Source organism: Oryzias latipes, chromosome 6 (genome assembly GCF_002234675.1).
Source record: "Oryzias latipes chromosome 6, ASM223467v1".
Lineage (NCBI taxonomy): Eukaryota > Metazoa > Chordata > Actinopteri > Beloniformes > Adrianichthyidae > Oryzias > Oryzias latipes.
The window spans coordinates 2,868,358-2,882,351 of NC_019864.2; the positions used below are offsets into that span (position 1 = coordinate 2,868,358).

The 13,994-nt window shown below is 39.3% G+C and overlaps 2 protein-coding genes across 4 annotated transcripts; both read right to left on the bottom strand.

Annotated features, from left to right (window-relative positions):
• Nucleotides 1–785: 785 nt before the first annotated feature.
• On the bottom strand, nt 786–5,879 carry LOC101163721 (carboxypeptidase A1). Its single transcript, XM_004086233.4, has 11 exons — nt 5,752–5,879; nt 4,459–4,540; nt 4,164–4,298; nt 3,545–3,649; nt 3,318–3,419; nt 2,498–2,599; nt 2,284–2,394; nt 2,028–2,118; nt 1,480–1,679; nt 1,304–1,388; nt 786–1,057 (listed from the first exon to the last, which is right to left on the bottom strand). Exons 1-11 carry the CDS (start codon nt 5,814–5,816, stop codon nt 870–872), a joined length of 1,266 nt encoding a protein of 421 aa, XP_004086281.1. The 5' UTR covers nt 5,817–5,879; the 3' UTR covers nt 786–869.
• Nucleotides 5,880–7,377: 1,498 nt separating this feature from the next.
• On the bottom strand, nt 7,378–13,744 carry LOC101163471 (carboxypeptidase A1). 3 transcript variants are annotated; one of them, XM_011472881.3, is made up of 12 exons: nt 13,617–13,744; nt 12,961–13,050; nt 12,084–12,165; nt 11,810–11,944; nt 11,609–11,713; nt 11,415–11,516; nt 10,134–10,235; nt 9,938–10,048; nt 9,556–9,646; nt 9,221–9,420; nt 9,044–9,128; nt 7,378–7,889 (listed from the first exon to the last, which is right to left on the bottom strand). In XM_011472881.3, exons 2-12 carry the CDS (start codon nt 13,023–13,025, stop codon nt 7,702–7,704), a joined length of 1,266 nt encoding a protein of 421 aa, XP_011471183.1. In that variant the 5' UTR covers nt 13,026–13,050; nt 13,617–13,744; the 3' UTR covers nt 7,378–7,701. The 3 variants fall into 3 exon arrangements, with proteins under 3 accessions (XP_011471183.1, XP_004086280.1, XP_020557179.1); XM_004086232.4 differs by having other exon boundaries at nt 13,523–13,728; XM_020701520.2 differs by lacking the exon at nt 12,961–13,050 and having other exon boundaries at nt 13,523–13,727.
• Between the last annotated feature and the right edge of the window lie 250 nt (nt 13,745–13,994).

Here is a 13,994-nt window from a genome sequence, read left to right on the forward strand (position 1 = left end):
TCAAATGTCACTGCCTCACTATTTTCAGGGTTTTAGCTAAAAACTATATTCAGACTGATAACGTTTGGTATTCGTTAACGGTATTGTAGTCATTGAATCTTGCTGAGGGAAATTTATTTTTCCACATTCCATTTGTGTGTTTTTATTTTATGCACAAACAATTCAGAATAAAAGCCAAGCTGTATTTTAGAATGATAAGTTTTTAGTGTTCCTCTTGTTTCATGTTAGAAAAATTGCAGTTCAAGCCAACAGCAGAAGCCTGGCAGGAGAAGGACAGCGTTTAAGAAAGAGGACCAATCACACGAGACCAATTTCCAGTAGCTGGCATTTTCAAAGTCCAACTTTGCATCATTCAGAAAGTTATACTACGTCTGGTTTCAATACAGAAGTCTTATCTTCATTTTTAATTAGCTGTTTTGTTTTATTATAACTTAAATACCACATGTATCATATGTCAAGTTTGTTTTTGTTTCAGATTAATAAATGTGTAGATTTACAGGTGGACTAAACAAAACTTTCACTTTATATGTCTTGTGCATTTGACCTTTTCTTGTCATTTATGTCATTCTGGCTGCAACTCTTTAACCTGTTCAAATACCAACACAGGGCTGTACAGATGTTGCTGTATTTCAAAGTATAAACACATTTTCGTAGTGTCTAAGCTCCATAATACTGCATTCCTTTTAAGGTACTAAGCTTAATGCAACTTTTTGAACTTTTCAATGTTAATATTTGAGCTTTTCCATTTAAAACACGATTTCAGTTCAATTCTAGAGATTAAAACGTTGTTGGTCAAGATTCAGTTTTTATTTATCCAGATTCCACCACTACACTGGTGAGAGCTGTGGGTCTCAGAGGGAGTTCTGGCGTTAGTACGGGTTCTTGAAGGTGTGACTCATGATTGCCATCAGAGCCAGCCAAGTCTCCTCTGCGGTGGGAACAATCTGCTTAGCAGGCAGCAGGAAACCGTAGAAGCCGGTGTCTCTCAGCTCAAAGGTGTATGAGTACTTGATGCCCTGCTCATAGGTCCAGTCAACAGTATTTCCACTTGCCTGGTCTAGAAAGGAAAATAGAGACAATGATGCCAGAAAAGTTCATAAAAAGCATTTAACATTCTTGTAAACAAAAAGCCTTTTTTTAACTATTGTGGTTACATTTTACTCTACAAGCTGCTTCAAAATGAGAAATTGCCAGTATCATCAATAACAATACCATAAATAACCAATTAATATCGGGGATTTCTAAACCACCACTTAAGTTTCCAACTAAATACATTCCAACTGTTTCTGCTTCTGTTACTTACAGATTGTGTCGATAATGCTGCCATATGTGTAGCGCGTTCCATACAAGGAAGCCAGGTCAGTGATGGCTTTTTGAGCCAGACTGTGCTGTAAGAGGGATAAATGTGAGTTTACCAGCAAGCTTTTTTGTTCTGTCTTTGTAGACCGTGAATAAATAAATGACTCGGCTCTTTCGTACCAGCTCAGCCTCATCCTTAGAAGGGGCGGAGGTGTAGCCAAAAGGATACAAAAGCATCTGAGAGTAGGAATGGATGGTGATGAAGGCCTTGATGTTTTTATGGGCGACCACAAAGTCGACAATCGCCTTGACCTCAGACTCAGAGTGAGCACTGGGTCCACGATAAGTCTCTGAGCAGGGGCTGCTGCTGGCACCAGGCTCTACAACAAAGCATAACAAATGCAGAGAAAGAAATTCCAATGATGAGACAGAGACGTTTTAACTATCAGATTTTCCATACTACAAAGCAGACTCAACAGGATTATTTTTTTCAATCCAGAGCACTTTATACTGAAATGGTTTCATTCTGGTTGTGTTTTCTGATGTTAAAGCCATTCTGAGTGGTACATGGCCTGTGTACACGGTACACAGGCTAGTAATGACTTTTTTAGACCCCTGCTTGTTTAATGGATGGACATGAATACGTAGGTTAGTTCGGGATTTGATTGACAGTTACATATTTCCAGTTGGTATTTGTTCTCAATAACTTTTTGCAATAAATGTATCACCTCCGAAGCCGGAATCCCAGTTTCTGTTGGGATCAACTCCAACACAGGAGGATCCAGGGTTGGGCTTTCTGGTCTTACGCCACATCCGGTTCTGGGAACATCAACTCAGTGTTAGTGTTCAGAGAAGGAGAGATACTGTAAGTCTTTAGAAGTCTCTGTTCTTAAAACAGATCTACAATCTGCTTAAAGGGGACATGAAACATAGATGTTTTGTTGAAACCCAAAAATGTATCAGACTGACTGAAATGTGACTCACAGAGTTTTGAGTATAATCGTATCCATCAGGGTTGGTCACCGTCTCCAGGAAGATGTCCATGTTGTTAAGGATGTCGGTGAGAGCAGGGTCGCTTCCATAATCTTTCACAATCTATTATCATATCCAAAGGACATCTTTAGACAACCTGTTAATGCTCATTCTATGGAAATTCTATGGTTCTATGGAAAATACAAATAGACAAAAATCAAAGTACCTTCTTTGCAAACCAGGTGCCACTGGCCTGAGTGACCCATTCCCTAGAGTGAATTCCAGTGTCGATCCAGATGGCAGGGCGGTTGGTTCCCCCAGTGCTGAACTAAGATAAGGAAAGTGAGCTTTCATAAAACTGTGGATCTACTTTGATCCTTCGATCACAAAGCCCGTGACCTGATATGGGTAAAATAAATATCTCGTTCCCACAAATTAATATCTTGTTTCCACAAATTAATATCTTTTTCCCATGAAATAATTAAGCTGTGCGAACGAAATAATATCTTGTTCCCACAAAATAATATTCCATTCCCACGCATTAATTAATTTGTGGGAACGAAATAATTCTTCACGTCATGAGACATTCATGAATACAGATTTGTGCAATATTTGGATTTCCAGCAGATACCTTCACATTTCTGTCTGTGTCTCATTACATTGCATTGAAGACACGGAGGATGTTTAGAGATCAGATTAATTTATTATAAAAAGCATAAAAGCATCAGTAATCAGGTCTCTGTCTGGATTCATGCACATATGCACTCCATTTTGCAGCAGGATGGATGACTTCTAAAAAATGATTAATTTACCCAATAAACACATCAGAAACCCACACACACATGCATGTGCATCTTCTCCAGGGGTTTAGACTATCATTTCAGGTAGATTGGCCCACTCTAATATGGCCTGTTTTGTGTTTCATTAGTTTTCTCTGAAGCGGAACACATTACATCACCCATTTTTAAAGATTAGTTGTGATATTCTTTTTTAATCATTTTTAGGGTAAAGTATTTATTTTCTGGATCTTAAATAATTTGACTTACCTTGAGCACATTCAGGGGACGGCCCTCGTAGCTGTTACCAATCACCAACTTGCTGACCAGGTTGGGGTTCTCAGCCACCAGCATGTCTTGGAAACTGTAAAGCTGAATCACAGACACAAGCCCAACATTTAAACGCACATTTACGCAGTAAAAACATGTCATTTTTGAGCGATGGTTCATTTTGAGGATGAACTTTCTGTTGTCTGCCGGTATAAAGGTGCACTGACCTCATTGAGGGTGTGGTAATTTTCATAGTCGAAGCTGTCAGTGTTCCTGGGACTTCCAGAAAAAGCTGCAGCATCCATTTCCTCCTGCTCCTCATCCAGCAATGCCTGAAGGACAATGCCAATGTTCATATGCAGAAATGGTTTGACATTGTTGTTTAGAAAATAGATTTCTGTGAGGAGAATGCTAAATGTTTGCATTTGTTTTGTTCCTTCCTTTTCGAGTTTCAATGTTTCCATTTACAATAATTGTTATCTTGTTGTAAAGTTTTATTCTTTCGCTTCACATCTTTGTATTTCCTGACTTGTTTCAGAGGATCTGATTTCTCGTCATCATTTGCAGGTGCTCTCTTTTTAATGTTCAGTTCTGAATGGCTGCAGGAAAGCTTAAAGGGAGTGTTCCTGTCTATATAAGGTTTTGAAAAAATTTTCCCCTCAATCAAAAAAGTTTTCCCTCATTCCTATGTGACCAAACAATGAATTTGTCCAGAAACAGCAGTTGAAGGTTGGCGGTTTTCTTTGGTTTGCCTGATTTCTTTTTGCACCTGCTTGGGTCACTCATACCATAGGTGTCAGAAGTGGGATATGGCAAACATGTCTGATAGTTTCACAATAACTGTACCTGCAAATCTTGAATCATGACGGAGTACTCAATATTCTGGTTCCCCAAAAAGTCTTTGACAAACTGCAAGGCGTGGGAGGGAACTCTGACATCCACAGGAGTGGACACTCGAGTGACTTCTCTCCAGAAGTCCAGCTACAGAAAACACATGCAACAAGGAACATAAAGCCTCTTCTCCTTTTGTAGGAGCAACAACAATTACCCATCCAACACTTGCATTTCAATAAGACTTTCCATTTACATATGTCAGTCCACACTTTTATGCCCAAGTGAACATGAATAGATGCTAAGTGACCTCAGACTCCATCATTTCCTCCAGATTTTTGAGCTGAGATCGTTGGACTTCATCCTTTGGAACTATTCGAAGGACTTGATGCCTAGAAAGAGAAAACACTGATTTACTGCATTTAAATATGAAAGTTATCAATGTGGCCAATCCACCAACTTTACTTCAGATATTCAGTTAAAAACTGCCAGACATTTCTGGGTTTGGTAGTTTACTGATGGTTTTACTTCTCATGTGCTGTTGAAGCAAAAATCGGTTTGGCGTGTGGACTAGCAAAAAAAAAAAAAAAAGTGGGCAGTTGGATTGGGGCTGAATAGATTTATTAATGACTTTCAGGGTTGTTTTATAATAAACAACACTTATCCTGAAACACACAAACACGGTTTTAAAAAGTATGCTTTGAAAAGGCTTGTTGTTTTTTTCCTGGATCTCCATGTTTTCTTTAAATCCTGGTGACCATTGACTATAGAAGAAAACTGGATGGAGTGAGTGTGACATCATCCACAGAGATGGCTTCTTTCATGGCTTCTTTCAAGAAATTATGTCAATTTAGTCACCATATTTTTCATGATATGGATGTTTTCATGTTGGAGCCAGATGATGTCATAAAGCAGTGATTGGTCTGAGTCCGTCTAAGTGAACATTTCTATGGGAACCACTATGGCCAATAAGGGGTGAGCTTGTTGGAAGTCCACTCCCCCACCATTTGAAAGCAAAGTGAATCAAATGCTTTGAAGCATCTGATTGGTCGCTTTATAATTTAAAATTAGTTAAAATAACTTAAATAACCACTGAAAAATCCATCTGGTACTTTCTTAAAGCGGATGCACCGATCGCTAAATTGAAACCCCCAAAGTAGCAAAGTTACCAAAAAAAATGTTTGGACATTTTATTTTAGCAGAAATGGAGACAGAAGAAGAGTCTTTGACTTCAAAATAAAAGAAATCTGCATTTACAGACAAAAACCAGGGGTCTTAACCCCAAATGTGGATTTATTGACACAACTGCTGCCATAGAAAATACCAGTTTTAGTGACTTCTTTATGTATTTATTGATTAAAAGTCAGATGAGGCTGAAGTTTTCATAGATTTTTTTAGCTTCCACTTTGACAGTTATAGGTTTTGGGAAAATCTAGATCACATTTTAATAGTTTCTACATGAAATGTAGTGTACAAATAAAGTTTTTAAGCAGCTGCAAATATTTTATAGAGGATGAGGATACCTTTATCCTCCCTTGAGAGAAACTATAAAAAAAAATCTATCTAAGAAAAGGCAAAGAAAGATATTAAGAGAAGAACTCACCCCACAAAAGTCTCCTTGCTTAGAACAGCTACAAACAGCAGGGTGAATGCCAGGATCCCCCTCATGTTGACCAGTAGAGTGCACCAGGCTGAAAACACCACAAGCTTTTATAGCTGAGCGTGGAACAGCACCTGGATCAGTCCTAACCTTGGTCAGGGTGATATAGGTCTGTCTGCAGCTGCTGCTCTTCCCACATCAGGCTGGTAAAACCACACAAAAACTGCCTCGCTTCGTGACCCAGCATTAAAAAAACACACTGGACCAAAAATACACAGTTCACCTCAAGTTAAGGATTCCTTTTATTCCTCCGTTTGGACATGAATGTTATCAGCTTATCAAATTTATTCCTGAGCGCCTTTGGCTGTGCTGTGATCCCTTATAAAATTGTGTTGCTATTAATACAAGTTAAATGATAAGATATTGTGCTTAAAAAAAAACTATTGTTTACATAAATGAATAAATTAAAAGAAGTTTAAATAATGTAAAAGCAGTAATGGATCCCATTCTCTAAAAGTGCTTCTCACCAGTTTAGCCTTTGGCTGCAGTTTTTGAGCTTGAGTTACATAAACCAAAGGTAGAAGAGAGAAGGCATGGTGGTGTGGAGAACATCTGCAGGCTTCACACAGAGTGGAAGGCCGTGAGCTCAGTCAGCATGCTTGTGTCCTGCTGAATTTTTCCTTAACAGAGCGGGTTTTATACAATGTAAGGCTGAAGGTGAACGCAGAAAAGGACAATTCTATTTGGCAGGAAATCCAACAACAGGACCAAGATGACAGAACTCACTTAATGCACATCTACAGATAAAACATGAATTACAACTGGTATTTTATGGGATTTTATTCTTATCAGAGCCACAACCCAGCGGCACCACCAGTCTTTGCTAACGATGAATTCAAAGCCACTTCACATTTATGATTTAGGGGGTTGATGGTTGACCTTTCATTCTCTTTCTGTGGTTCCTCCTTAAACCATCTCCATTGTTTCACTATTTGACACCTTTGCTTGGCAAAGAATTATGGAATTCATCCATCCATCGATCCATCGATCCATCGATCCATCCATCCATCCATCCATCCATCGATCCATCCATCCATCCATCCATCCATCCATCCATCCATCCATCCATCCATCCATCCATCCAGCCAGCCAGCCAGCATCTCTCTCCAAGTGACCGAGCCTCTCACCCTATCTCTAAGGGAGCGCCCAGCCACCCTATGGAGGAAGCTCATTTCAACCTCTTGTAGCTGGAACCTCATTCTTTTGGTCATGACACCGATCTCATGACCATAGTTGAGATAGATAGGTAAATTGAGAGCTTTGCTTTCTGCTCTCTCTTCACAACAAAAGACCAGTACAGCAGCCGCATAAAAAAACATGCATTGTCCGGTTTGGGGTTACTGGGGCCCATTCTGGGGCGAGGCTTGGGGGTTGGGGGCTCGCAGGTAAAAGCCTGGTGGCAGGGGCTCATCCTACGGGCCCCGGTTGGCTCCAGCTTAAGATAAATTTTATGTTGACTTTGTTTAGCAGATGTTTATTTCCAAAGTAGCTTACAGGTTTCTTACAAATAAAGACAAAGTGAAATTGGTTGCCTTTCCTAAAAACACAATGATTCAGTATTAACTAAAATTGGAAGATTTTTAAACATTCTTTATTTTTTGGGCAGTTGGGGCTCAAAAAATACTGTTAAGTAGTTATTTGGAATTTTGAGCAACACATCAAACAATCACTGCTTCAAGTCAGCCCCAAAACTTTGACGAAACCAAAGTAGAAAACAAAATGTGGAGAAACAACAGTATGGACATTTTATTTATTCATTTATTTATGTTTCTAACTAACTCAAAAATTAGCACAGAACACAGTAAAAAAGAATATTTAATGGTACAATTTCAATTAAAGAAAACGCCAACGTTTTTCACAAGATTTTAATATTTGGATTCACAAATGCACACATCAGAACGGGTCTTTGAGAGTACGATCCATGATGGCCTCCAAAGCCAGCCAAGTCTCCTCAGAAGTAGGAATGATCTGGCTGGAAGGCAGGAGGAAGCCGTGGCGACCGGTATCCCTCAGCTCAAAGGTGTAGGAGTACTTGATGCCTTGGTCGTAGGCCCAGTCAATGCTGCCACCACTGGCTTGGTCTATGATCAAAACAGGATGTGTTTCTTCAGGTGAATTTTATACATGAAGGCAGAGTTTTCAGGCTGAGACAGTGATCCAAATAAAAAACGATGAAGATGTTTTTTGTACTCGTGGAAATTAACCTTCCAACAAACACCACTTTGGAAAACTGTATTTTTCCTCAAAGTAAATCTACTCTTAGAGTGTATTCAGACTGGAAAATCCATCCGGACCTCATTTTGTCCGGATTGAGTCCTAACTCTTGTAATGTTTGGATTCAGACTGCCGTCAAGAAGACTTCTCTGTTCCGGACAAAAGCCTGTAAACAAAACCATGTGGCTAAAGATCTCTTCACTCATTGGTCAGGAATGACGAGGGCAAGAAAAAGCAACTATAGGCAGAAGTTAAGGAAGTCCTGCACTTTTAGTTAATTCAAACTTTATATTTTGCTCACAAATTTTGAACATCTGTACTAATATCAGGCTCAACACTTTTTACTTGCTGCTTTGGTCTGGTGGAGTCATGTTGCAGGGGGTGCACTGGCAAGAAGACAGCTAAGAAGGCACGCTGATAAGTGTTTATGACATGTAGATTGTGGGGAAAACCGTGAGAAGTGATTTAAATCACGTTAAAAGTTGTTTTGATGAGTCTGAACTCATCCGATCACATTTCAATGAGTTGCTGTGTCTCATCGTTTTGGTAGTTATGGCATTATTTTAAGAGAATTCTGTTAAGGGACTACAAGGTAGCTTTTAGGATGAACCTATGAAGCAGTTTTTTGGACTGTAGGAGGAAGCCGGACTCGCTGGAGAAAATCCACACATGCTCAAGGAGAACATGCAAAGTCCACACAGAAGGGTCCCAGCAGAACCGGGGCCTTCTTGCTGTAAGGTGAGAGCGCTAACTGCTACACCAACATGCAGCCCTGATATAGAAACCCTTTTTGCTCATAGTCTTCCAGGTATTGAAGAGGTTATAAGTGTGTTTTTCTTACTTTTAGTAAGATATCTTGATTTTTGAAGACAGGCCCAAGTGTGTCGGGAGTTTTTCTGTTGTTAAATGTCAGTAATGTTTGAATTAAAAAAAGAATTTACAGTATCTGATAACACCTACATTTAGTGATTACAACTCAATGTTTTAGATTTTTTTAATGGTCTTTAAAAATGAAACTTACAAATGGTGCTGATGATGCTCCCATATCTGTAGCGAGTACCGTACAAAGAGGCCAGGTCTTTGACAGCCTTTTGAGCCAAACTGTCCTGTAGAAAGAGATTAAAACAATCCTGTTTTGCAAACTTTTATTACTAAATGCTTTTATAGTCAAAGATACAACAGAAAAATACTTTTGTACCAGTTCAGTCTGGTCCTTTGCAGGGTTTCTGGTGTGGCCATAAGGGTACAGGAGCAACTGAGAATAGGCGTGGATGGAGATAAAAGCCTTGATGTTACCATGTGTCTTCACAAAGTCTACGATGGACTTGACCTCAGACTCAGAGTGAGCTCTGGGTCCATGATAAGTCTCTGAGCAGGGATTGCTGCTGGCGCCGGGTCCTACACCAAACACAAATTCATTGCAGTTACACGCAGTCACGTCCACTATTTTTGTTTGGATGTTCACCTTCGTTAGTGAGACAAAACTGCAAAAAAGAGATGTAATGTTTTTAGGCAATAATGAAAAGACCTTACCTCCAAAACCAGAATCCCAGTTTCTGTTGAGATCAACCCCAATACAGTTTGATCTGGGGTTGGGCTTCCTACTCTTGCGCCACAATCGATTCTGGTAACATTAAGTCACCATCAGATAACTTTATTCCAAAGCTTTATAGAAATTTTGCAATTGTGTTTTTGATAAATCATCTTAGATACAGTCTCAATAAAACCTCAAGTGGTCTTGATTTTAAAGGAAAAGAACCCTAGATTGTATTAATTTGTTACAGTACATCTATCTTCAGGAACCTGCTCACATCACAAAACGAAACAAGAACAGTCAAAATTCAAGAAAAGCCAACATTTTCATTCATTTAGACAGGATTCTTTGTCATCCTGGTATAACTGATTATTGGCTCACAGTGCTGTGTGTATATTCATATCCATCAGGGTTGGTCACGATTTCCAAGAGTATATCCATGCCGTTGAGGATGTCAGTGAGAATGGGATCACGTCCATAATCAGTCACAATCTGAGACACAAGCACAGTTCAGCGTGGAACAGATGGAGAACAGTCAGAAGAAACAACAGAATGGAGACATGGTGAATTAAAGCACCTTCTTTGCAAACCAGATGCCGCTTGCCTGTGTGATCCACTCCCTGGCATGGATTCCTGTGTCGATCCAGATTGCACGACGATTGGTTCCTCCAGTGCTGAACTGAAACACAGAATTAGACAGAGTTCAATGAAATACAGGGGTGCATCAGTGAAGCCAATGAAGGAAGCACAACAAAGCAGAGCAAGGACATCTTGTGTGTTAGGTTTGACATTGATGTCCTAGATGTAAATGTAAACAACTGAAAGATGCCCACAAGCCTAAAGGCCCGTACACACCGGGACGAATATTCGCCAGGCGTTATTCGCCAGCGTTTTTCGCCACGTTTTTTGTGTTCACACCCAGGCGATTTTCGCTGACGATGAGCCGAGCGAACATGCAATTTCATTCCCTGACATTAGATGGCGCTTAATGTAAACAGAAATACTCCTGTACACAAGGTGGCGCTGCGCAACTTTACGCTTCTTAAAGTCGCTTTTCACTCAGAAGAAGAGAGCAAGTATTTACGCGCTTGTCAGAATCATACAAAGAAAACATGAATATTTCAAGCACCAGTTGCTCCAACTGGTACTTGGTAAGGGGATATTTTAGAATGTCCGTCATTATTTCTTCGTGGCAGTGTAGACGCTACTTGGCGTCTATCTTCTTCGCTGGTATGTGTGCTCAGCAAGGCAGTTTTGTGTTTGAGCGCCCCCAAGTTGTGTTTTACTGTAACTTCAGAAGCTCCAGACACATGTGCAAAAGCGCCATTCTCATTGGTCGAATAGATTTCGACGCAACGCGTCAAAAAAAAAAAACGAACCCGAGGTGTTTTTTTTTTTTGACGCTTTGACGCGTGGCGTTTTTTCGCGTCGGTGTGCACACTCTCATTGGTGCCCTTTGTTAAGTCACGAAGCGTTAAACGTCGGCGAAATTCGTCCCGGTGTGAACGGGCCTTTAGGTGGAAGTTACAAGTCATTTCATAAGACCATGCCAATGAGACTGAACTTCAACTTAAATTTCTAGGTAATTCTGGGGGGTGGCTAATAGTGAAAGTCAATTAAAAAAAAAAGGTACATGACCGAAATGGGTACTAAATTTTCTGTCAAACACAGAAAAAAATCAACTAGAGTTTTGCATAAAGGCCGACACAGAGACAGGCAATGTCTCAGGTTGAGGTATGGTTGTGTCAACAGACAATGGTTGTCTGAAGGAATGAAAATAGACATAGAATACAAATAAACCTTCAAAAGTACATTTGTTTGTCACTGTTTGGTGTTTGTTCTTTTTATTTTATTTTACCTTAAGTACACTGAGAGGGCGGGCTTCATAGCTTTGACCTATCACTATTTTGCTGACCAGGTTGGGGTTCTCAGCCACCAACATGTCCTGGAAACTGTAGATCTGCATAGGAAAAGTTTTATGATGAGTACATGTTCAGTAGCTCTGGTTGTCCTTTAATTTGCCTGTTAGCCAACCAAAATGAGTTCCCTTACCTCACTGAGTTTGTGGTACCTGGAGTAGTTGAAACTGTCTGTGTTCTTAGGTTTTAGGGAACGAGCAAACAACTCAATTTCTTTCTGCTCCTCATCCAGTACTGCCTAGAGTTGAAATGATATGATTCAATTCTGTGTGAAGATTGCCAGGGACAGAAAACAAAAGGTATTATTTATGCTTGCTGTAGTCTATTCCTATACCTGCAAGTCATCAATCATGGTGACATAACTGATGTCCTTTCTCTTCAGCATACGTTTGAGAAGCTGCAGGAATTGGAAAGGTGCTCTGACATGCACAGGACATGACACAGCCGTCACTCCCTTCCAGAAGTCCAGCTGTAAAATATGGAAGACGTCTCTTTATTTGAAAAAGGAAAGCACTGACATTAAAAGCCACAGGCTATTACTGATTTCGTTATTTCACGTATTATCCAGAAAAATAGATTTAGATCCGAATTAGACAGTAAGTAGCAACCTCAAATTCTAATACGTCCTCCAGGTCTTTGAGAAAAGCCAGTTGAGCGTCATTCTTTGGAATGATCTGGAGCACCTGATGCCTGCAACGAGAGCATTTCAAGAGCACTGAACTATAAAAGGAAGAACTTCAAATTTAGCTGTTAAACACATTTGTATTGGCAGGAAAAGAACTGGTTAAAAAAGAAGGAACAGAGAATAATTTGTCAGACTAATATTTCATCGTTATGTAAAGTTATTTTGGATGCTTAAATTTGTACCATTGCTGTAAGCTAAGACAATGGTATATTTCGAAATAAAGGAAAAACAATTTTAGTTTTGTATTTACTTCCACCAGATTAAAGCGTGTACGAGAACGCAAGAACGTGCACAATTCTGGTTCCTTTTCTTTAAGGCTTGTGTGTTTTTTTTTTTTTGCCACATCACTTGATGAACAGACAAGACTGTGGTGCAGACATGCCTTCTTCCATTCCTGTTCTGGGTCAGGGGTTTGATGGAGTTTAGTCTGGACAGTCACATGTTTTCCTATCAATGTAAATTATCTGGCGTTGATCGGAGCAAAGACAAATAAAGCTTTTTGCTGCAACTTAAGCAAGTGAGTTATGTATAAAGACAATTTCAGCACATTTACATTTAAACATGAACCACATAACCCAACTGTTCCAAACTTAAGGTCAAGTAGTAAAAAACATCAGACAAATTCTTTCTTTTCTGTTTCATTACTTCATGAATGGGCAAAAAAACAGAAAATAGCATTGCAAAGTCAATTTTCTAAAAGATTTCCATGTACTTTTGCTCCTTAGCTTTTGCAGAGTGCTGCGGATGAAGGTCACGACACAGAGGTCACGCAGGATGGAGTATTTTTCACTCCCACTTACCCCTTAAATAGTTCCTTGCAGTGTACCGTCACAAGCAGCGCCGCAAACATAAGCAGCCTCATCATTTACGTCTGAGTGTGATGCTTCACTCTGTTGTTTGATATACAGAAATTCAGTTTATCTTGATTTAAATGAAGATAATTGGACAATGTTGATGATTTAGTCTGATTTTTTTAATTAAAAAAAACACGTGTTTAAAAAAAAGACTAAAGTATTTTAAAACCCATATTTTGCATGAGTTCCTCATTCCTTCATTTCCATCTTTGACTTAACATCACATGCAGAGACACAAGTTTTTTTAATTTACTGCCACAACACTGAAAGATTTGCCAGAAAAAGTAGGACTTTTTTTTTTTTAAACTGTTGTTTTTTGTTTCCGTGTGTCTGGCTTATGGGCTAATCCAATGGGGCATTTATGGGTTATGGTCACTAAACATTTTTAAAAGTCTGTAGAAGATGTTATTCATTTTGAAGCCTTTACATGCCACCACTAACACAATTTTACAATATTTGGGCATGTCATCATTTCTCATAAGTTCAGAACACGTCATGTTTTACTTACTAACACAGGCTCTCTCCAACCTCTGATCTTTGCATCTTCAAGTATGTCTTAAGCTAAACAGGCTGACGAGGTAAAAACAAAGTGTGGAATACACCTGCAGAATTCCCACGCTCCTTTGGAAAAACAGACACGGTCCTGGCTCTGCCTCTACGTCCCGCAAACTGCTACCTTTCTCATCGTAGACTTCACTCCTTCTGATCCAAATGAAAAAAATAGGTTTGAATTCTGTTGAAGTCAGAGTGAAATAGCAGCTTGCGAAAATCGACTTCCTTTTTTTGAAATTCTTTTGAAACAGGTGGTAGGCCTGTAAAGCTCTTGCATCAGAAAGTCAAAGAATGAAGAAAAGCATTAACATCTTATAGAAATGGAAAGTGAAAAAACACCCAATGTCTTTAAAAGATCTTCATACAAATTATTTTTAAAAAGTAGGATAAAAGTACACATACATATGGAAAAACCAAGACCTTTGCAA

Coding starts and splice junctions, on each gene's coding strand:
- LOC101163721 (XM_004086233.4), bottom strand. CDS start 5,816: ATGAGGGGGATCCTGGCATTCACCCTGCTGTTTGTAGCTGTTCTAAGC. Junction 4,299..4,458: donor AGGAAATGATGGAGTCTGAG/GTCACTTAGCAT, acceptor TGTTTTCTGTAG/CTGGACTTCTGGAGAGAAGT. Junction 1,680..2,027: donor CTGGGATTCCGGCTTCGGAG/GTGATACATTTA, acceptor GCTTTGTTGTAG/AGCCTGGTGCCAGCAGCAGC.
- LOC101163471 (XM_011472881.3), bottom strand. CDS start 13,025: ATGATGAGGCTGCTTATGTTTGCGGCGCTGCTTGTGACGGTACACTGC. Junction 10,236..11,414: donor GCCCTCTCAGTGTACTTAAG/GTAAAATAAAAT, acceptor TCTGTGTTTCAG/TTCAGCACTGGAGGAACCAA. Junction 9,421..9,555: donor CTGGGATTCTGGTTTTGGAG/GTAAGGTCTTTT, acceptor TGTTTGGTGTAG/GACCCGGCGCCAGCAGCAAT.